This window comes from Corvus brachyrhynchos, unplaced genomic scaffold (assembly GCF_000691975.1).
Source record: "Corvus brachyrhynchos isolate BGI_N302 unplaced genomic scaffold, ASM69197v1 scaffold115, whole genome shotgun sequence".
Lineage (NCBI taxonomy): Eukaryota > Metazoa > Chordata > Aves > Passeriformes > Corvidae > Corvus > Corvus brachyrhynchos.
Genome location: NW_008239553.1, coordinates 940,081 through 961,810, shown reverse-complemented (window position 1 = coordinate 961,810; position 21,730 = coordinate 940,081). Strand labels below are relative to the sequence as shown.

The 21,730-nt window shown below is 48.5% G+C and overlaps 1 protein-coding gene across 2 annotated transcripts in view; it reads right to left on the bottom strand.

Annotated features, from left to right (window-relative positions):
• HRAS (HRas proto-oncogene, GTPase) overlaps positions 1 to 21,730 on the bottom strand; it is a 42,766-nt gene that overhangs the window by 5,466 nt on the left and 15,570 nt on the right. The window contains exons 2-4 of one of the 2 annotated variants that reach the window (XM_008639363.2): positions 14,586 to 14,653; positions 5,368 to 5,521; positions 656 to 834 (exon numbers count right to left, since the gene is read on the bottom strand). In XM_008639363.2, coding sequence (XP_008637585.1) covers positions 656 to 834; positions 5,368 to 5,478 — 290 coding nt within the window. In that variant the 5' untranslated portion in view covers positions 5,479 to 5,521; positions 14,586 to 14,653. The remainder of the gene's footprint in view (positions 1 to 655; positions 835 to 5,367; positions 5,522 to 14,585; positions 14,654 to 21,730) is intronic. The other variant, XM_017741702.1, reaches the window with a different exon arrangement.

Sequence of the window (21,730 nt, the reverse complement as noted above, 5' to 3'; positions counted from 1 at the left end):
CTTCCCTCTCCAGCTTTGCAGGGGCAATGTCAACAGAGAGGAGAAATGGGATGGGTGCCGGGACAGGGTCCCTGCTTTGTCACCGCTTCCCCATACATCATCTTGGGCAAATCACCTCACTGGAGCCCTGACTCCCCTTCTGCTCCATCTTGGCCCTGGCTGAAACGAAGCTCCAGTGGGACAGGACTGTCTCTCCCCACGTGTGTGCAGCTGGCAGACCACAGCCTGGTCATGACACTGGACAGCAGGGCAAGCAGCTCTCCCTGTCTCTCCCAGCCTCCTCTTCCAGCTCTGGGGCCAGCAGAAGTCGCTGAGATCGATTGCGCTAACAAAGCAATTCCACTAATTAGGGAGGGAAGGGAGGGGGTCATACAGGATCAGCTCTCCTTTAGTCACCATAAACACTTAAACATTACATTACCAGGTCCCCAAAGGCCACAAGCAATCCCTTTGGAAGGGTTTTATTGGAGTCACTGACATTAGCAGTCTGCTCTGTCTCTTCCCTGGGGAATGGCCACTTGAGCTAATTGTCTTTGCTGGCAGTCTGTTCTTCCACCATGGGGCCTGATCTAAAAGGGTGGGCAGGAGAGTGCAGCAGCAAGGCGTCCCCCTTTGCACAGAGCAAGAGGGAAAAGGCCCTTCCCAGGATACTGACCTGTACTGGTGAATATCTTCAAAGGACTTGGTGTTGTTGATGGCAAAGACACACAGGAATCCTTCCCCCGTTCTCATGTACTGGTCTCTCATGGCACTGTACTCCTCCTGCCCTGCAGTGTCCAAGATGTCTAACAAACAGGTTTCTCCATCAATGACTACTTGCTTTCTGTAGGAATCCTGCAGGCCAGGAGAGGGAAAGGGAGGAGGATACATTAAGAGGGCTTGGCTCTGGCTAAACAAAGGGATGCAGCGAGTGCATCCCTGGGAAGATGCCAGGTCATGCTCTGCCTGTGTTCATCTTCCATTACAGAGACAAATCAAATCTGCTTCAAAAATGGGAGGGAAAGAAAAAAAAGAAAAAACCAAAACCAAAAAACAAAGAAAAAAGGGAGCAGCTAAGCAGGTTTCTCCTTGTCTCTCAGAACCACAGAGAAGACAGCTCCTGGCTTGCTCTCCCCATTCCCAGCCCTGCCTCTGGCAGACCAGGTGTGGCTTCATCTCTACCACATTGCATAGCCCTTAACAACTATTTCCTAAGCATTGTTCAGCTCTAATTCCTTCTGCTGGAAGAGGAAGGATACTCAGGAAAGGAGCTCTGGCCAGCCAGGGCTTCCAGTCACTATCTGTGATCTGCAGGGCTGGAAGGTGTTTAAGATAACCTGGAAATCCAGTGCCTCCAGTGCATCTCAAATCAGGCACCAGAGGCAATATTGCCACCAGTAAGGTTTCAAACTGGGTTTGATGGTAAACCCCTTCTTTAAACATGAGAAAAAAATAAAATAAAATCACACTGTGAACAGGGTGTTTCCCACAACCAGTCTGTGCCCAGAGGGCTCCAGGAGAGCTAAGAACTATCCAGGCAGGTCCTTTGAAGTTGGGGATTTTCCCTGCAGCAAAGGCAATCACAACTTATCATAGATGTGAGAAGGTCTGGATATCACCCAGAGCATCGCTCAAAAAGTTTCATTTTCACGGGAGGCTCCTCAAAGCACTGCTCCTCCCCACTATGCTTCTCCCTGTGCTCAGTCTCATCAGTAGGGATGCTGTGGGGCAGCCCCTGCACGGAGGGCATCCCTCATCCCTCACCAACAGCCATCCCCTGTGGACAGTGCAGCATCCTCAACTCTCAGTAAGAGAAGGAAGCCAGAATGAAAGGTATGAAAAAGGTGCAAGTCAGCAGTATGACCACACAGTGCTTTGCAGCCACTCGCAGAGGCTACAGCTGCAGTTTAAAATTAATTCAAATGTCGGCTGCTCTTCCAACGACCACAACAATGTTATCAGATGAGCTCTGCAGGTCTGCAGACAAACAGCCGACACAGCAAAGGTCACCAACAGGACCGGCAGCAGCACAGAAAGGGAATGGGGCCAACACAGCCCTATCCTTTGGTTCATTACAACAACATCATTTGCTGGGGCTAATTAAAGTCTTTCCTCACCTTGCAGAGAGGGCTATGAAATCAGAGATGAGATCTGCTCTGCCACGACCTTCTCAGCTGTGCCTTCCCAAAAAGTGGACTGCTGACCCATCGAGAATAAGCATGGAGTGAAAGGTTGGCTTCCGGCCAACTGCTCTGAAGGCAACTGGCAGGCTACCCTGCAGGAATGTGCTCCTATTTCTAATCAATAATGTATCTGGAGCCTCCTTCATGCAAGGGGACCTGAGTGCTTCCTCTGCCCCACAAAGCATCCTCCCACCTCTTCACCTTGGCTTGGGACAGAGGACCAGCCTCTTGGCACACATGTTCACAGTTAACAAGTCTCCAGTTCCAGGAGGTCTCACCAGCATCCACCATGTTGATGGACAAGAGATCCCACACCTCATCTCAGGTCATCACAGACTGCCCGTAAGGCCAGCCAGCTGGCTTACAAGGCAGAGACATAAAACAATCTTGCAGAGGATGCTTTGCAAAGGAATGGGACAAGCTCTCCCCATCAATGCTTTGTGTATAGCTTCATCTGACCTCCCCCTCTGCAGGAAGTTCAGGATGGCAGCTCAGCCGTCCCTGCCACACTACCAGGTTGACACGACTGCCACTGCAGGGCTAGCTGCCACCAGCCCACACCAGCACCCTGCAGCTTCAGGGCTCCTCTGCAGCCCCCATGTCCCACCCCACCTTTGTCAGAGGGGAAAGCAGCCAGACCCAGCTGTGAAGTGCCAGGCAGCAGAAACAACACCTGTTTGGGGTTCAAACTGAAGATCCCAGGCGGATGCTGGGAGCATCCCAGCTGTGGTGGCAGACCAGGCCAAGAAGCCCATTTGCTAAACACTACAGTCAGGATATAACCAGAGGTTTGGGAAGCCCATTAAGCTGCTAAGAGCTGGAAGATGAACTGAAGAATTTCTCAACACAGTGAAACTCTTTAGTCCATCCCTGCTTACTCACCATAGGACAATGCCAGTAGCATACATTTCCTTGCTCTCCTGTTCCCAAAACAAAGGTTCTAAAGCTCCCTGGCAGCCCAAGAGCTGGCCTGTGAGAATGTGCTGTAATGGAGCAGACAGCGTTGAGTTACACAGCCAAACATTTGCACTGGTGAATCAGGAGGGAAGAAGGGGAGCAGACACCCAGTCAGGGTCTCTGCCCCAGACAGGGGACATACCTCCACCCCTCCTGCTGTGGGGAGCATCTTCTCAGTGCACCCCAATCCACCTGCACCCCCCTTTGCAGCACAGCCTGTGCTCAATCCATGTGGGTGACAGGTAACGCCTTTGCTCCATGCACGTATCCTCTTTCCCCCCCCCTTTTATCCTGCTTGTTTCAGCACTACTCTGCTGCTTGTTAGCTGGCTGAACAGTCATAGTCAGCTCCTGGGCATGATCCAAAGCAGCTTAGTCACAGGAAGGTGGTTTGTTGGTCACATTTGGATGGCTGGCAGGTAGCTCTCTGTGTCTTAAATCCCCATAAAATGAAGCATAATTAAAAGGAATCACCCTGAAATGAATCAGTACTTGGCCAGGGTAGCAGGGGAAGCAGGGTACAACCAAGGGAGCTGCAAAGGCATCAGGGCTGGTGGACCTGCAGGTGGAAAAGTACCAGGGGTGAGAGAGCTGAAGAGCAGCTTGTGGCAGCTTTTGGAAGAGGAGACAAACAGAATGGGGCTCGAGTGAACAGTGGCGTCTCCCAGGGCACTGCAGAAGTGGGTAGGGTGAGGAGGGTGTGCTGGGAAATGCCATGCAAGGTTTACATTCCCTGCTGCCTGTTTACATGGAGAAAATTCCCTGCAGGGTACGTAGAGGGAGCAGGCAGCTTGGAGACAAAAACCACAGGATGCCAAAACCCAACACATCACTGGGTGAGAGTTGCCTCTGCCCACCTAAGGTCCAAGAGAGGATGCACCCATGCAGATGTCTCCCCAGGGAGGTTTCTCTCCACGAGCAGCTCTTTTGCCAAAAACAACCTGGAGTGGGTTTCTGAGAAAAGTATACAATGCTACTGGGGACAGCCACATGAGGGGAGAGGAGCTGGGGAAGAAGGCAACTGCATCCATAAGCAAGGAGACTCAAGAGCCCTAAATTAAATTCAAGTCTCTGCCATGGACTTTCTAGGTGACCTTGGCCAAATGACGTAATAGCACGTGCTTTTTAAATGCTTTCTCTCCTTCCCGTCTGTAGGATTGTAAGACTATTTCTGCCTTTCTACCAAGCCTTGTCTTGTTTGTTTATGTAAGTTGTAAGCTCTTCAGGGTGGGGACTACACATACAACACCTACCAGAATAGATTTCTCATCCCAGCTGGGGCCTTTAGCCATTATGATAATAATAACTGCAGCAACCACAGCTGCATTTATACGCATCTGGTAGAGAATCCTGTAGGACTGCAGACAGAGAGGTTATTGTCCAAGAGGCACGACAGAGCTGCAATTTGCCTTCCCAGGGTGGACGTTACTCCTTGTGCAGAGCGGTGACTGCTGCCCACATCTCGCCCCACAAAGGTGTAAGTCATGCAGAGGCTAATTAGCACGTCGCTAACTACAGTGAAAGCAGATGGAGAATGGAATTTGTTTTTGAAAAATTAAAGAAAATAGTAATAGCACAATGGATACTGAGGACTGGATCCCCCTCCACCCCCATACAGCCTGTGAGGGCCACAGGGTCCCTGCCTGCTTCTTCAGGTCACTGCTGCCATGCACACCAACTAAGGCACACACATCACCCTTTAACCCCTTGTGAAGAAGCAGAGGCAGCACTCTGGGAGCCACAACAGTTCAGCTGCTCAGCATGTCTTACTCAAACTGCAAGACATACATACTACAACCAAGCTCTGATAAAACCCATTTCATCAGTAAAGCTCAAAACATCCTGCAGAAAAAGTCAATACATTTACTCTGATTTCACAGTAAGAGAAATGGAAGCACAGGCACAAAATGGCTCTTCAGTTCTAAACCTTTAATCCCTCCCTGTGCTGTCATCTCATCAGAAAGGAGGACTTTTGTGCTGCCTCTCAGCCCCTGCCCAGCTCTGCTGCCTCCCATGACAGCTCTCTTCAGCAGACACCACTATCCTTCTGCAGGAGATATAAGTCAGTCACCGTGACCTCTGAACACACACATAGTGACTCAGAATAGCTCTGCAAAGCAGAGGAACATCCCTGCTCAAGTTCAGACTTGAGACCAAACTGAGCATGCTCTGGGTTGGAGACAAAGTGGAGAAAAGCAAGAGGAAAACACACAGACAGAGAGACAGACCCCACGCCCAGAGCCACCTACCTCTATCGTGGGGTCATACTCATCAACAAAATGGTTCTGAATGAGCTGTATCGTCAAAGCACTCTTCCCAACACCACCTGCTCCCACCACCACCAGCTTGTATTCAGTCATCTTCCAGCTGACCCCAGCTCAGGACTTCCAGGAGCACCACCACCTGCAAGGACAAACATGGTCACTATGCTAAGAGAGGTTACTTTAAAATGGGCAAAATAATCCATCAAACCAAATACAAAAACTCTGTTTATCACATGGTCTGTTGCAATCCTTCAGCCTGACCATCTGGATGCAAACTTCACAGGTTCCTTGAGCAAACTTCAAGAGGTAGGAGAGCATTACTGATGAGAAAACAGAGGTACAAGCTGTGTACATCAACCCGTAAAGTAACCAGTTTAAGAGGTCTGGTTTTGCAGAACTGCTGAGCACTGTCCCCAGTTAACCTTATCTCAAGCTGACAATCCAAAATCTTTAGATAGATTTGAAACCCTTGGCCAACGAGGCTGGGATGTCAATTCCCATGAGAGCAAGCAAAAGGTCCAGCCCTGCCCAAATATGCTGTTACCTCCATGTCTTCACCCTCAAGGCTGCATTAAACCTCAATCCACATGGTAGGGTTGAGACAGTGCACATCCACACCCTCTGCCCGTCCTCCAGCTAACGGCGCTGCCATCATGAGAGGGGGGGACTGCAGAAGGGGCATCCCTGCTCCCTGAGCTGAATTTGGCACACCCAACAGGGGGGAAAGAGATGCTGTCACAAAAGGTGCTGACAGAATGATGATTAGGGTCAGGATGAGCAAACCACACTTCCGCAGTACTGCGTACCTCCCATGGCCCTTCAGCAGAAGATTCACATCCCCCCAGCTCCTCCCTTAAATTTCTGCTCCAAGTCTGCTGAGAAAGAGGAACTAACTCAGGAAGATTACAAAACCCCAAAGGTTTAAATAGAAATCCACCCTCATTGGACTGCAGGCCCTGCCCACTGAAAGTCACTCCAGGGTCAGCTACTCGTTCTCAGCCACCATCTGCAAGCTCTTTTGGGGAGCCACCCAAAACGCAGCAGGTAGCAGGATGGCAAGCTCACAGTTCCCCTTGTCAGACGCCCTTCTGTGTTCACAGGGATTAGAACCCCCTCCTCCACCCCCCCACCCCAGACAGTTAAATCACTCCACCCTCCTCCCCAGGCTTGGCAGCCCTGCTCCCAAACTCTGGAAGCTGGTACGAACTGTGCTGGCAAAGGCTGCTCTAGACCCAGACTGCAGCTGATGCATTTGCTAACACAGCAAAGATTTAATGGCAAGGAGGCCAGAATTTTCTGCCTTCAATCCCCACCTGACTGCAACCCTAAACCACCCAGACAGTTCCATCTCCCACTCGAGCAGGCAGCAATCAGACACAACCACCTCTTGCTGAAGCCATTTCTAAGCTGCTGCCTTGGTAGCAGAAAGGCAAACAAAGCTCATGCTCTTCTCAGCATCCAGAATCCTAAAGAAGGGCAAAGGAAGGGGTGCAAAAGAGCAACCAGGTAACAAATATGACGCCAAGCAGGACCTCTGGTTCGGTGTGCTGTCCTTCACTGCTGAAGAAGCAGTTAAGGTGGTGACGGAAAAGTGGCGATGGTGGGGGGACATGAAGTGCACATAATGTCATAGCCTAGGTGCCTACCCAGAAGTGCCTACCCAGTGCTTCCCCTGAAAGTCCAATGTGCCTCTGTTCTGACAGCCCGGGAAGAGATGCAGATTGAAAGCAAGGCTACAGGAGAGAATCTAAGTGATCTCACTAATTGACTCTGCACACACGTTGCTCTGCTCCATTAATGCACGCCCTCACGTACATGATGTTCTCACATGCACTGCTTCTCAGGGACAAGGGAGATCCCCACTCCAGGCTTCTGATCTCTCTGGGGAGAGACAGGATGAAAAGGGGACTGAGGAGCAAATGCTGACTGACCATCTCCACCAGCACAGCTGTCCAGGAGGGGATCACTCCTGCAGCAAACAGCTTCACAGCTCAACACAGAGGGGTCCTGAGGGTCTGAAGAAACACTGCAACCAGCTCACACCTTTCATTACAGAGCAGGGAGACCTGCAACCCCCAGCAAAACACATGGAAGGTGTAAATAAAGGCCTGCGAGTGGCTCCGATGGTCCTTGCTTTGCATCTGATGCTGACAATAAAGCAATTGCTACAAAGATGCTCGAGGAGAAGGGCAGAATTGCCCAGGCCTGTAGGACTTGCTAAGGCAGCGAAAAAATCTTTGACTCAATATGAGGAGGAGAAGACATGAGTTCTCAAGGAGGGGGTTCTCCCTCAAGACCACCCCAGTGGAAGGCACTGCCTATTCCTTTGGAAGACCCCCATTCCACACAGCCATAGCAGCTTTATGGTCCACAGTGCAGCAGGAGGTGGTGGACAAGGTAGTCACCCATGTCAGCTTGAGTGTCTTCCCCTGCTCCAGACCCCAGCTGAGCTCCACTCCACAGCAGAGGGGCAGCCACACACTAGCAAGCCCTGCACACCACCTTAGCGCAGAGCTTTGAGATCTGGCTCCTCCACAGAAACACAGACCCACATCTTCCTGCTCCCCACCCACCCAAGAGGCAGGGAAAATGAGGGGGGCAAAGGAGCTATTGCTACTCACTGCTCGTAGCCAGCACATGAACAATTTACATACAAGAATTCTGCAGTGTTGGTGTTTGCTCACTGACGCCATCCCTCGAAGGTGCTGTCACCTCAGCTAACTCTCCACTGCTCTGCCATCCTCACCCCTGCAGTGGCAGGAGAGATTCTGCAGCTTGCAAAGGAGGGCAGGTGCAGCCTACCTGACTGCTCCATACCATTGCTGCAAAACATGTCCTAATGCAGAGCGAGAGCGTGGGGAATGATGGACAGCTCTGGGCATGAGAGCTGCCCGAATTAATGTGTGCTAAAATCAATGCTCAGGCGAGCTCGCTTCCTTTCCCCAATGCAAGCTCCTCACGGGCAGCGTGCAGACCCAACTGCACACCAGAGCAAAGGCAAATCCCACAGAAGAAGCAGCCTGGCCAACAGCTGCAGGGAAAGCAGGGATTTCCATATGGCCAAACTTTGCCACAGAGTTGGGCAGCTGGTCCTATCCTTAAGGTGACCTTACCAGCACCATAACTCCCCCATCACACTTTTTGCTCCTGAACATGGGAAGAGCAAGGCTGCTCTTCGATGCACCCATGGTTTCAACACAGGGGTGGCTGTTCCTCAACGCCACAGGAACATCACCATCATCACCACCACAGGGTCTGGTTCAAGCAACAGCCATCCCAAAGGTAATGTTTCTGGCTTCCTATGAAACAGATGCAGGGAAGAGAGAGTGGGGTTCCCGTCAGAGAGACAGTAACAGACACCCCACAGTTTTCATGCTGGTGACACACCGGATGGAGGTTTACAGACAGTTGGTGGTTGTGAAAGCTTCTCCTGATGCGAGGATTTCCAGTTTCTATTGCTCAGCAGCCAGCACAGAGCCCACACACAGCTGACCACAAAATAACAGGGAAACACAAAAGCACAGCCTCCCAGTCCCACACAGAGCAGGAACAGTGCTTCTTCCATCTTCTGCAAGCTCTTCAAGATCTGGAAGTCTGATCCAGGTCACCATCTAGTGTTTCCCTATCTGAATTTATCACCTCTGCAGCACTCCACTACTACACCCCCCAAAAGCCACACAAGGCTGTCAAGCAACAGGTGAGAGAGACAGCAAGGAGGAGAGCAGTTTCAGGAGCACCGTCAGGAAACAGGAGGGCTGGGATCCATGTGCCAAGCCAACAGCCCCAGCGTGGAGCCAGAGCTGCCGCTGCTGTATTTCCTGACCTCGTGGATTTTCTCCTGTAGCGAGAGGGCTCCTGGCTCCCATTCAAAGCTGTCTAGGAAAGCCTCACTGAGTGCTTCCGCCTGGCAGCAGCAGCTGCTCCCAGCCCTGGAGCCAGAGCCCAAACAGGAGGGCTGGGATCCATGTGCCAAGCCAACAGCCCCAGCGTGGAGCCAGAGCTGCCGCTGCTGTATTTCCTGACCTCGTGGATTTTCTCCTGTAGCGAGAGGGCTCCTGGCTCCCATTCAAAGCTGTCTAGGAAAGCCTCACTGAGTGCTTCCGCCTGGCAGCAGCAGCTGCTCCCAGCCCAGGAGCCAGAGCCACACAGCTCCAGCAAACAGGAGCCATCTGCCAGCCTTGTGCAGGAAGTGGGGAGAGCAAGCACCCAGCCCCGGTAGACATCAACATCCTACCTTTGTCTCTCAGGGAGGGGATGGAGGTGTGCGTGAGGACAGAAGGCACCACCTCCCCTGCCTGTACATGCTGGGTGGCAGCATGCAGACCTTGCCTGCAGAAACAAGGACCAAGATGCTTGGCAGAAGCTTTCACAGGGCTAAGACCTAAAGTATGTCTTGAGAATCAAGACTACAGGTGGTGTTACCCAGAGATCCAGCTGTGTCCTGCAAAAAACAACTTGATCTTCTTCATGGCCCCTATTCTCTGGCACAGAGAGGTGGCTTGGGGGACCTGACTGTGAAGCCTCCAAAAACTCACCAGAGGTGAGAAACTCAAGGGGCTTGGCCCCATCAGTACTTCCCACATCACCAACCTCAGTTTCAACATGAGCTCAGGCATCAAGCGGAAGTGGGTTTCCAACACATTCACCACAAGGGAGCCTCTGACACCCTTCCAACAGACTAACTGAAGGAGCTCTCTCTGTGTCCTCTGTTTACTCCCATCACTTAGTTTCTCTCCCAGGACAGACACCAAGCCAACTAAACAAGTCAAGAGACGGAGTTTTGCACAACACCACTGTACTGAGGCCAGCCATGACAGAAGTTTTACAACTGTTCATTACTGCGCATTCACCATTTACCTTCCCAGTAGGAGTATCTACATTTAAACGCATCAGAAGTAAGTTTCAACTCTGCAAACCTCTTTGGACTCATCTCAGACCAGGCACCCTTTCTTCCAAAGCCCTGTCCAGAGGAGCCATATGACCACAAATGCTGCTGTGTTTGATTCTATTTCCCTTCAGCAGAGATGCCCTGCAGGCAGAAATGGTCTGCAGTCCTCTAGGAGAACAACACTCATCCCAGTCTTTTACCAGCAGTCATCCACACCCACACATCAGGAATCCTACTCAGTGATTTTTCAGCATTGACAAAGCAAACCTTGTTGGCTCATCCCAGCGACTGTCCAGGCTTCTCCATCAACATGGCAAAACACAGCCTGTGGAGGGACTGAAGGAACCTCTCCGGTGGTGTGAAATGCCACCTTTTGTCTTCACTCAAGGACCAAAATGCTGATGTACCCTGTAGCCTGTCCAGCCTTGAAGAGATTAGGGAACTGAGGCTGGCAAGCTGATGCTCTGTTATGAAGCCTATACAATGCTTCATTTTAATTTACTTGCTGCTTTTTAAATCAACAAGTGAGCTACAAATCTAACCAATTGTGCTTGTTGTTGGCTTGCTGGCTGTATAACTGCAAACTCAGACATTGCACCTCACAGATGAGAACAGAGAAAGGGATGCCAAAGAGACAATAAAAGTTACAAATACTAGCCGTGCTTTGGAAAGATGACTTGGAGATAATAAATGTCTTCTATTAGGGGGAAAAAAAGGAAAAAAAGCCAAAAAGAAGCAGAATGGCTTCTTCCATCCTCTGCTAGCTCTTCAAGGTCTGAAGGAAAAGGCAGCCTGTCCCAAGGGACTGAGCACAAAAATATTGTTGCAGAGGAAAACAAGAAAAGAGGTAAGGAATGACATAATGTAGAAGGCTCAAAATACAGATGTGCATTCAAAGAGAAACCTGTGAGGAACAGCAACAGACAGCTGCAGGCAGGTCCAAGGCATAGGCAGATCTGGAAGAGAGGGATTGCCTCTCCACAGCAGCCAGAAACATGTCCCAGCAGCAATGTGCAAGCCTCAGCTTTGCACAAGGTCTTGAACAGGCACGGACTGGTCACTGCACCAGGCCCAGCCCTCACATTTTCCAGTCGAAGCACCTCTGGCAACACAACCCCTCTGCCAGAGACTACCCAACCACAAAGGGCTTGGGAAAATATGAAAGAGCAAAGGAAAACAAGACAGTATCATTCCAAAGCTGCTACCCCTTCTCTGCTCCCTGGGTCCTGCTTCAGCTGTCAGATAGTCAAACACGAAGCTGTGCAGTCACCTGCTGTTAGCAGTAAGAGAGTGCGACTACACTGTTCTTGCTTTCCCTCTCAAATAATAAATATTCTTAATAAAGTTCTTTGTTGGCAGCTTATTCCAAGAAAAACAGCTGGTAGGTAGATATAACTACCCAAAACAGCAAACAACCTAAATAAGTCAGTAACACAATAAACCCAGAGAACAAACCAGCTACCCAAGAGCTTCCCTCTGGATGAAGGAACTGCCGCCCACCCCACTCTCCACACCCAATACAGGCCACCAAAATTACTATTTTCCAAAGAAAGATGAGCAGGCCTATTATCTCAGAAACTTACACGTCAGGACTGCTCATGCCCATGTCTCCAGCATCGTGAATGTGGCACAAGGAGCAGCATGCAGTCAGGAAACTCTGGAAGGTGCTGGGATATGCTTGAGAATCATGGTGGGACCTTCACCTCCCACCACCACTACTCTATTCGTCTCCCTGAGAGCAAGTCACTCATCCCATCACAGTCTCTGCAGAAGAACCAATCTTCCAAGCTAACTTCCACAGAAGGAAAGCACACTGCTCTGCAGGTTGATTGCTGCCAGCCCATGGAAAGGGTGAAAGAAACAGGCAAGCAAATGATACATCCCACACCACTGCTGAACATAGACCCTTAAAAAAAAAAACCATGCAGATGGGGGAGACCACCTGTGCTAGCACCCAAGTCACAGTTCTCTGCATCTGACAGGGCCAGTGATGTGAAAAAACCAAAGACAGTTTTTAAATTACGCTTGTGATTTATGATACAACATTTCAGCACTCTTTGAGACTCTACATGAGCAAGAATAACCTGTGTAAGGAAAGAGGAGACTGGTTGTGTCTGAATGGATAGCAAAGGCATGAAGAGGCCACAATGCAGGCCAGGACAATGTGGGACACTTAAATAAAACCTGAACTCTTATCTTGCAGTCAGGACTTAGGACCTAGTGTTGAATGTACCAGCATGTGTGGGAAAGCAGTGTGAGGGAGGAGAAGCTCTCACTGTTGAGATGCAGAAGCCTGCAAACTGCCAGGACTCCTCCACTTTCATCTCTACTCCAGCCTCCCAGGGCTGAGCAGGTGGTTCAGAGGCAGACATTTCCCTGCCTGGGCTGGCAGCCCTCCAGCTCACCCTGGAAAAGAGACTTCTCTCAGGCCTCCCTGCCTCTTTCAGAAAAATAAATGGTACTCTACAATAGAGCTCAAGAGAAGAGGCAACTTTTCACTTTCCTTTGCATTAAAATCCCACCCATAAGCATTAATGGGAGGGGTGAAAGGCAGTGTGATGTATCTTGAATATATAAAAAGATGGACAGGTACCCAGGAAACTTTAAAACAAGACCCACATTATAGATGATAGTAAATGTTAACTGTTAAATCACATGGTACACAACCATGAACCCAGGCTCTGAACAATCTCTTGGCTTGCCAGTCTCAGTTCCAAACTGTATTGATTTTCCCACAAGATATAAGGTGCAATGAAGTAGAAACTTGGAGCAGATGAGTATGCAGCGCCAGTGTAAGTGGATCTCTGTAATTACAGCTATTAGAGAATATTAGGCTTTGGGGAAAACACTGCCCAGTAATGGTGTGGAATTACAAGAGATGCTGTCTCCAGGCTGGTTTCCTAAGGTACCTGGTATCTTCTGCCTGGTCCTCTTGGTGATGAAAGGAGCAGCTGCAGGCAAGCTGCCGGGGAAAGGTGCAGCCTCTCCCGTGCCCAGCGGTCCTGTCATCATGCTAGGGCAGGTTGCAGCCATCTGGCTCTGCTGCAACAGCACAAGAAGGGACAAATTCAGATCTCACCACTAAGCTGCAAGCGATGGCGTGCTAGAGCTGGAGGTGGTGGTGGTGGCCATGCACGAACAGAAACACCATCCTACTCACTACAGAGACAGGCAAGGGGATGCAAACAAGCCAAGGGACTGGCCCAAAGCCATCAATGGGTGGTAAAGCTGGGAACTAAATTCAGGCAATGTGATTTCCCATCTGGGGTTTTCACCTGAGAGAAAAAGCTCCCAGCAGAAGTTCTGGATGGGAAAGCTGTTGGTCTCCTGCTGAGTCTTTGTGTTGGGCTGTCAGAGCTGGCAGCTCATCTCCAGCCCAGCTTCCCAAGGCAGAGACAATTGGGGAGGCAGGGTACATCAAGTGGGAAAGGCCAGAGTGCTGTAAGAGAGGCCCTGCTATCCAATTATCCCGATGAAATCACAACTGGGTCATGGGCACAGGCAGCCAGCAGAGAGGCAGATGCTCTGATCCACAGATAGGCACCCAGAGATGCAGGTAGGGCTGGGAGCAGAAGGGCAGGCTGAGCACGGCTGCTGTTTTCCTCACTTGAAGCCCAGCTACAAGAAAGGGGGAAATCACTGGGATAAGGTGGCCTTCTACATCACTTAAGAAAAGGGCCAATCCCAACCTCAGCACCACTGATGCACAGCAAAAAAAGTACCCCAGAGTCAAGAAATGCACTCTCCCTACAAGCTTTCTGTCCTCCTCCCCTTCCCTATCCTTCCTTATTCCTTCCAAATAACTGTTGACAAAGAAAAAATTAGGAAACTAGTTTCAGGAAATGCATACAAGCCCTTTTCACTGAGAAGAATTTACAATGGAAATAGGTATGGTTGTTCAGCTTCCTGCTTGCTTTAAATCCTAACACATGTACTTTACCAGCAAATACATGGATAAGAAAACAGGGTAGTTGCATCTGGGAAGTTTCAAGAATTGTTTTGATAATGCTTTTAGATGTTTGTTTTGGTTTTTTGTTGGTTTTTTTGTTTTAGCATTTAATAGTTAAGAGACTTTTTAAGAAGTCAGGTTTTGGAGCAAAATAGGATTTATAAGACTATTGGTGAACTCCAGTCTCCAGGAATGGAATAGTTCACACATCACATGTCCTATTGCACTACAGCTCCTGCAGCAGAAAGTTCCAGACAGCCAGTGGCATTGGGTTTGGGTGATAAAAGGTGGAAGCCGTTGGCCAGCAGCAGAAAAGCAGACAAATGAGTATCCTGGGATATCTGCCCCTGCCCATGTGGCACTCACCCTCTGGATGGCTAATGAGCTTCCACAGAGAAATAGGGTCCTCTCGTCTGGGAATGGTTCAAGTCCCCCTAGAAGAAGCAATACAGAGTAGGAATGAGAGGGATCCCTCTCTGCAGGGACAGGCAGTCCTGGCTGTGTTGGACTCTGGCAGATCTCGGGACACACTTTGGTTAGTACCCAAGTTGGCTTCCCCAGCTCCCCTGGACAGCACTTAGGATCTTGTACTGAAAGAAGAAAAGCAGAGTCAACACCCATCCATGCTCTCTCACATGTGGTATTTCACAGGCCACTAGTCATATCTTAAAAAATTTTATCTTTTCCAGGGAAAGGTGGTACAGCATTTTTCTTCTTCCTCGTTTTTCCAAGACAGAGGGTAAAGCAGCATAGGTGCAACACCATCTTCTCCACAGGTGAGTTGTGGGTGAGGAACAGTCCATTTTGGGATGAGGGACAAAAAGTGAGTTTCCTTCTCGCCCTTCCATTCCCAATGGGACACTAATAAAAGCTCATTCAAAAACAGAGCTCAAAGGAACAGCCAAGACCAGATACTTCCAGAGTGTCTTTTTATTAGTAAGCCTTTTAATTTACATACTCAAATATAACAATCATCCTCCCGTGTTCATTTAGTCCTTGCAGGGCCTTTGCAAGCACACACCCTGATTTATTAGCAGAGCAGGGATGAAGGGGAAGGAGGCACCACAGCAAAAAGCAAACCTGCAGGGCTTGCTTTAGCACATCTGGGAGAAGCAGGTGAGGAAAATACATTAGAAAAGCAAGAGAGAGAGGGTATCTTAGGGAGCCAAAGACAAGGTGGTAGCAGAAAGAGGAGATAAAACAAAGCAAGGAGGCACCAGCTGCTGGGACCCTGTCCCTGCTCTCCTTCTCACCAGGATACTTTATTAGCAGGGTGACACAATGTTGTAGCAAACATGAATATGCATCAGTTATTATGCAGGAGATATTCAGGGGCACATTGCTGATTTATGGACCCGGCAGCTGCAGCACCAGCCAGCTGCAACCTAGACGGATGGGGACAGTGAGCACGGCTGGCAGAGAGGTCCACAAAGGACCTCCAAACCCAGCCCTTCAAGAGCCATGGCGAATGAATTCATCACGACCAAGTCTGTAGCCATGCAGAGCCAACCAATGCATTCTGTGCACAATGCTGGGAAACCATCACACAACCCAACAGAAACAGAGACATCCAAAGGTTACGGTGCAAGTTTTAAGTTTGGATCAGCAGAACTTTAAGTTAGGGTCCTGAATTACCCAAACCTCACTTTGCTGCTCACAGTAAATCTCGTCAGACTTGTTAACGTGATGCTCATATCCCCTCTCTCTCTGCAGCAGTCTGGATTTAAAAAAAATCCAAGCAATGTTGCTGTGGGTGAGTTAAGTGCATCACTGTCACACCACAGACCTGCTACAAGGAAGACTGAAAATGTGAGGATTGCAGCTCTCCATACTGAAAAGGAAGTAGTTTCCCTTTTGGTTCTGGAGCAACAAAGGGACACTGCCCAAGGACTCATCCTGCCTGTCTTGCAAGCATCACAGAACAGACACAGGAGACATGCTCCTTCAGCTCTAAATGGCTTCCACATGGGTTCATATATCCCACTCCTCAACAACACATGACTGGCAGAGCAGATCAAGGAACAAGAAACTCCACCCTGCAATGAAGAACCCACAACAATTAAGTGACTTCCTGATGGTCACACAGGAAACGTATGGTGAAGCTGGGGATTTCTGTTCCCCCACATTCGAGCTTTTGTCGTAAGACATGTGTTCATCAATGGCTGCGTTTGAGTGTGCAGGGGACAGGAGCACAACGCCTTCTCCACCACCTCTGTCACAGCCTCCAGCATCTGCTGGCAGACCTGCACAATCAGCAAAAGCCGGGGGGGGGGTTTCCTTCCAGAGCTTCCTTGGGAGTCCACAGCAATGATGACAAGCAGGATTTGGGTGGGCTCGTAGCCAGCATCTGCAGGCCAAGTAAGGCTGGAAAGAAACCACAGAAATGCAGGACACCAAGCCTGTGTCAGATGTGGCTCCTCAACACTGGAGCGCAACTAGCTGATTCACAAATAAGCAAAGCCCCTGAGAGCAGAAGGGTGGTTGAGGTCCCTCTGATAATGCCTAAAGGTTAGGTGTACCTACATCTTCATAGAAACCCTCAACTCCAGTCCCTCAGACAACCCTGGTAGAGGCAACAAGTCGATCCAGATCTGGCTTTGGCAGTGCACTTGACATGGCCATAAAGCTCCAAAGACCCTGCCCTACCTCTTTGACTCAACACAGGTGTTCCTCTACACAGATCAACAACTGATGGAGAAAAGAGCAACACTGGGGTCTTGCACCAGGCACAAGATAGTGGGCACACTCACTCCAGTCACATGAACCAGATTTGCTTGTTTGAAAGAGGTACAGATAGGAAGCACACCATGCCCTGAGCTTCAGGGATGACATCTTGCAGTGGAGAAGAGTGTCAGAAAGTCCATGAAGTGAATGGACAAAGAGATGCAAGGGAGCCTGGACACAATCCCCTAACTGCAAACAGAAAGAAGAAAACCTTAAAGTCTTTAGACCAAGGACATCTTCAGTAGGAGATGCCAGCCAGAGACCAGCACCTGCATGCAGTTGGTGGTCGTGAAAATGCCCTGGTAAGCACCTGGTGACCAGACACAGCTGACACAACACTCTGTCCTTAACACCTGATTTATCCTGAGAGCACAAAAAGAGACCACGCAAAGTACAACCCAAAATAGCTGCAACATGAGCTGGAAGAGTCACATCTTGGGAAAAGTAAAACCGGGCATCATGATTCTGCAGGTGCCCTTCCAGCTGAAGCATCCTTTTGTCAGGAGTGACAATGCAACCTCCATCACAGATCAACCTCTGCATGGCAAAGTCCCCAAGTAAACCCCATGCAGCAGCAGGCAAAGGTCATCCACATTGGAAAAAAAACCCAAACCAAACCAAAATCAAACAAAAAACCAAACCAAAACAAAAAAAACCCAAGCCCCAAAACAACCAACCAACCAACCAGGAAAGAAAAAAGGGATTTCTGAACTTTGAACTGTAATGCACTACAATTACTGCAATGTAACTTCATTAGGGCAGTGCAAGCGATGGCTCAACATCAAATCCCCAACACTGTTGGGGATTCTCACACAGCCCAAAACCTTCTTCTAACTCTTTTCAGTGGAAACCATCTCAGGTCCCAGAACACGGTCCCATCCTGCCAGATTATCTGAAAACCAAAAAGAGGCCCCTACAGCAGTCTTCTCTTTAAAAAATGTCTAACTCTGGTTGTGCCTGCTGTCCATACAACACTCAAATCTTTATCCTCTGAAGCCACTGACTTCCCTAAACCTTGCAGCAATGAGATGCCAAAACTATAAACATCACTTCTTTTTATATGCATATACATGGCTTCCCATCTTCTTTCCTGGTGCCCAGCCATCTCCCCCACAGCCTGTCAGATTTTCTGGTCCTGCTGCTCAGGGAAGCACACATTGCAGAGACATTTAGAAAAGAAACACAGCAGCCTTCATTGGATTTATTCTTGGACTTTATAAGGCTCATGCAAACAGTTCTGTATTTGACCTGAAAAAATAATAATCACAAAAGGCAAACTTATAACTTCAAAGATGACTTCTCCTGGCAGCCCTAAGCCATTATCTGCATGTAGTATGGACAAGGTGCAAGTTTTATAGCTTCCCAAAGAAGGGACAGGACAGCCCAAGCCAAGGAGTAAAAACCAAACAAGTGAGTCCCACAATTGTGATCTCACCTTGAAGGTTTACCCTAAGGAAAGGGCAAAAATAGAGTCCTTGCACTGACGCCACTAAAGCCAAGACAGTCAACACTGGTTGAGGATCTCACTTGTCTATTTTTATTTTCAACCTTAGCCCATTTGGAGCACTTATCCCTCTCTGCATCTTGAGACAGCAGTGAGGCAGACTGACATTACCTTTGAAAGCACAAATACACCTTTGTTCAGCCAGAGGGGCACACAGAGTGCCTATAGAACAGCTAAAAAACTCAGCCACCATAAAGCAGAAGAAGGAAGGAGGTGGCAGAGTTGTTTCCTCCTCCCTGGAGATCTGACTGCCATGAAGAATTGTATATGGTGCTGGCACAGAGAACTTGCTCTTGGGATCAGCAGCTGAGTGTTTTCCCAGGACCCTCTGCTAAGAGGCTTTCCCATACTGCTGGCTCCTAAGCATACATGGAGCCTCCCTAAGGCGTTTCTGCAACAGGGTGACAAAAATAAGCCTGCAGTCTCCAGGTTCATCCAGCCTCATGTGGGTACAGGCATCTGTTAGACAATGGCCTGGGGACCACAGCACACGAACTGAAGCAGTGAAGATCAAGCTGACTCATAGTTCTCTGGCTTTGGTTTAACATATAATTAATAAATAAATAAATAAAATGAAACCTGAACCTCCCTTCAGCCCACTGGGAAAAATCCAAGCATCTGCCTTCAATTCCCTGGCGCATAATAATACAACTTTATTACTACAAGTAAAATTACTGTATTTTCTATGTGCTGTTAGAGCGTGTGTGTGAAGATCTGTTACACAACCTACATCACTCTGCAAATCACTGACTGCTGGGAGTATTTAACGCTATCACCCTTTGCCATCAGCCCCCAGCAAATGAGTCCTGACCTTTTATTCAATTGGTCATCCCTGCCCTCACAAGCAACAGCAAAGACACAAGAACTGAAGTTCTGATACTTAAGCAATGAACTCAGGAAAGAGGGTTGAAAACTGGACCTCAGGGTACCAAAAAGCTTATACAACTATCTCCTGGGCTACAGCAAATACCACTAAAAGCAGCTCCAGGCAGGGCTGGGGGGACATAGAGATGGGATGTGCACCAGAAGACCAAAGTTTGCTCATACTGGTGGCTCCATCATCCCTTTTCACACCTTCAGGCTTTTTTTGGTCTACTACTATAGACTGTAACAGCTAAGAAGGCACTGTTCAAGTAGTGGGAGCCTGGTCCTACGCATGGTCTGAGGTTCCTCTCCAATTCTGCTCACCCACACCCACAAAATTTGCTCTTTGCTGACCATTTGAGACTGCAAGAGTGTTTGAGTAATGCTAAATGTCACAAGGCTGCTAGGAGTTTTATTTCTTCCCCCAGTGTTTGGAAAAAGCAAGAAATGGACAGGTGATGTGAACTGGCACTGTTAAAGATGATCCAGTCTAATAAGATCATGCAAACTTCCTGGCTCTTGTCACGACCCCATCTGTCTTGTGGGCTTCGAGCTGGATTAAAGAATTACGCATAAGCTATGAAAATGATCCTCCTGAGGAAACAGTCATTTGGAATAACTACAGAAAATCTTCACTTTTGGACAAGAACCTCTTTCAGAGTTCTGGTGGTTTGGGGTTTGGGTTTTTTTTCTTAAGGGAGCAGAAAACCACAATAGTATCTGCAGTCAGAGGCTCCACTTCGTGGATCCGTATCTCCTCAGATCCTTGGTATGACAAAATCCTCTTTCCTTAGAAAAATAACTTCAGACCTTAAACCTGAACTCTGAATTTTTACAGTCTTGTCAATATTGTGAGGACTCAAACATGATCATGTGCCTTCACAGGTGCCTGGCAGAGACAAGCCACCAATTAGATTTTGAACTACAGTGATGTGCTGATAAAGCTCCCTCTTCATTCAAGGGCAGTGGAGCTCACCAGTGTTGTTTTTCAGGGTTCCTAAGGCACAGGCAGCAGTTTCTCACTCTTGTACATCATTCACACCTAGCTAGAAATACACTGCTGCTTGATTTCTCCCTTAAAATCCTCTTATTTTCAGAAGGCAGCTCCCCAAGGACCATGTGTGTCCCTACAATGAACCTTGAAGGCCACAGTGTGGTGTAATGGGTACAGCTCCTACACAGCTCTCATTGTTCCCACACAGGAACTTCAACTGAAGAAATAAAATGAAATTACAAGAAATGAATCAAGTGTTTGCAAAAAGCTTTTTCTAAAAATGGAAAAATCCCACAGAAAACCACCATCTCACATGCCAAACCAGCCAACTTTTACCTGAAGCACTACTCAAGCAAAAAGACAAGCTGCAGTGTTTTGTAATGTGAGTATATTAACACAACATGAAAATTCCTATTCTAACAGCAAGGAAAAAATAGAGCTCAGAAGACTGAAAGTTTATCAACTATCCATCCTTAAAAACTTACACTAGAGGTTGCCTTGCTCTGAATCAATTCCCTCCATCAAAGGCTGATTAGGCTCTAGGATCTACCATTATAGCCTTTCACCTGTAGACCTAAGACAGGACAGAGAGGGTGAAGACCTGCATTGAAGGAAAGTATATCTGAGGTTAGTATTTCTTGCCCAAATGGAGATCTTCCATTAAGAAGCTGTTCCAAGTGGTGGCTGCCATTCCACAGGCTTCATTCTTCCCTTACTTCCTCAATTTTGATCAAACTCAGGACATATTATGTCAACTCCAACAGGAAATCTGACTTAAGCTAACAGTCAAAACCCTGATCAGATACAAAAGTTCATGTCGTTGGTCTTTTTTTCCTCCCTTTCAAGTGGCTGCATGGTCTTAAGACAACACCAGTGTGATTGGCCAAGGTCATTGTGAAACACACAACCGAAGGCCCAGGCTGAGTTTTATAGGCTAACAACTCCCCCACACCACTTTAAGCAAGTGTTTCCTTTATTCTACAGCCCCAAAGGAATTGTTGCTTTTGCAGAGCACAAAACAAAAATGCAAGTTCAGAGAGTATTCTGAAAAACACAATGAACACAGACTTCATAAAGTTCACTCAAAGGTTTTGAAGTATGCTCTCTAGGTCTAAATTAGATACCTTTTTTTGAACATGGGGAGGCAATTTACCCTCTAAAGTAGCCGCTTTTCATCCAGTAGCTCAGAAGAGAACATGCAAGATATCTCTGTGAGCTGTGTGGGTGCCTGACACAGCTGTGACAAGCACACTTCATACAGCCCTCTTAAGATAAGGCTGCCATACTAAACGAGGCAGAGTAAAGATATTACTTGCAACAGGTTCTTATTCCTTTGACAACATCCCATGGTGTTAACTTCACTGCTCTTGCACAGTCTGGAGCAAGGCAAGGACTCACATCTCCCAGCCACCACCAAGTGAGTGC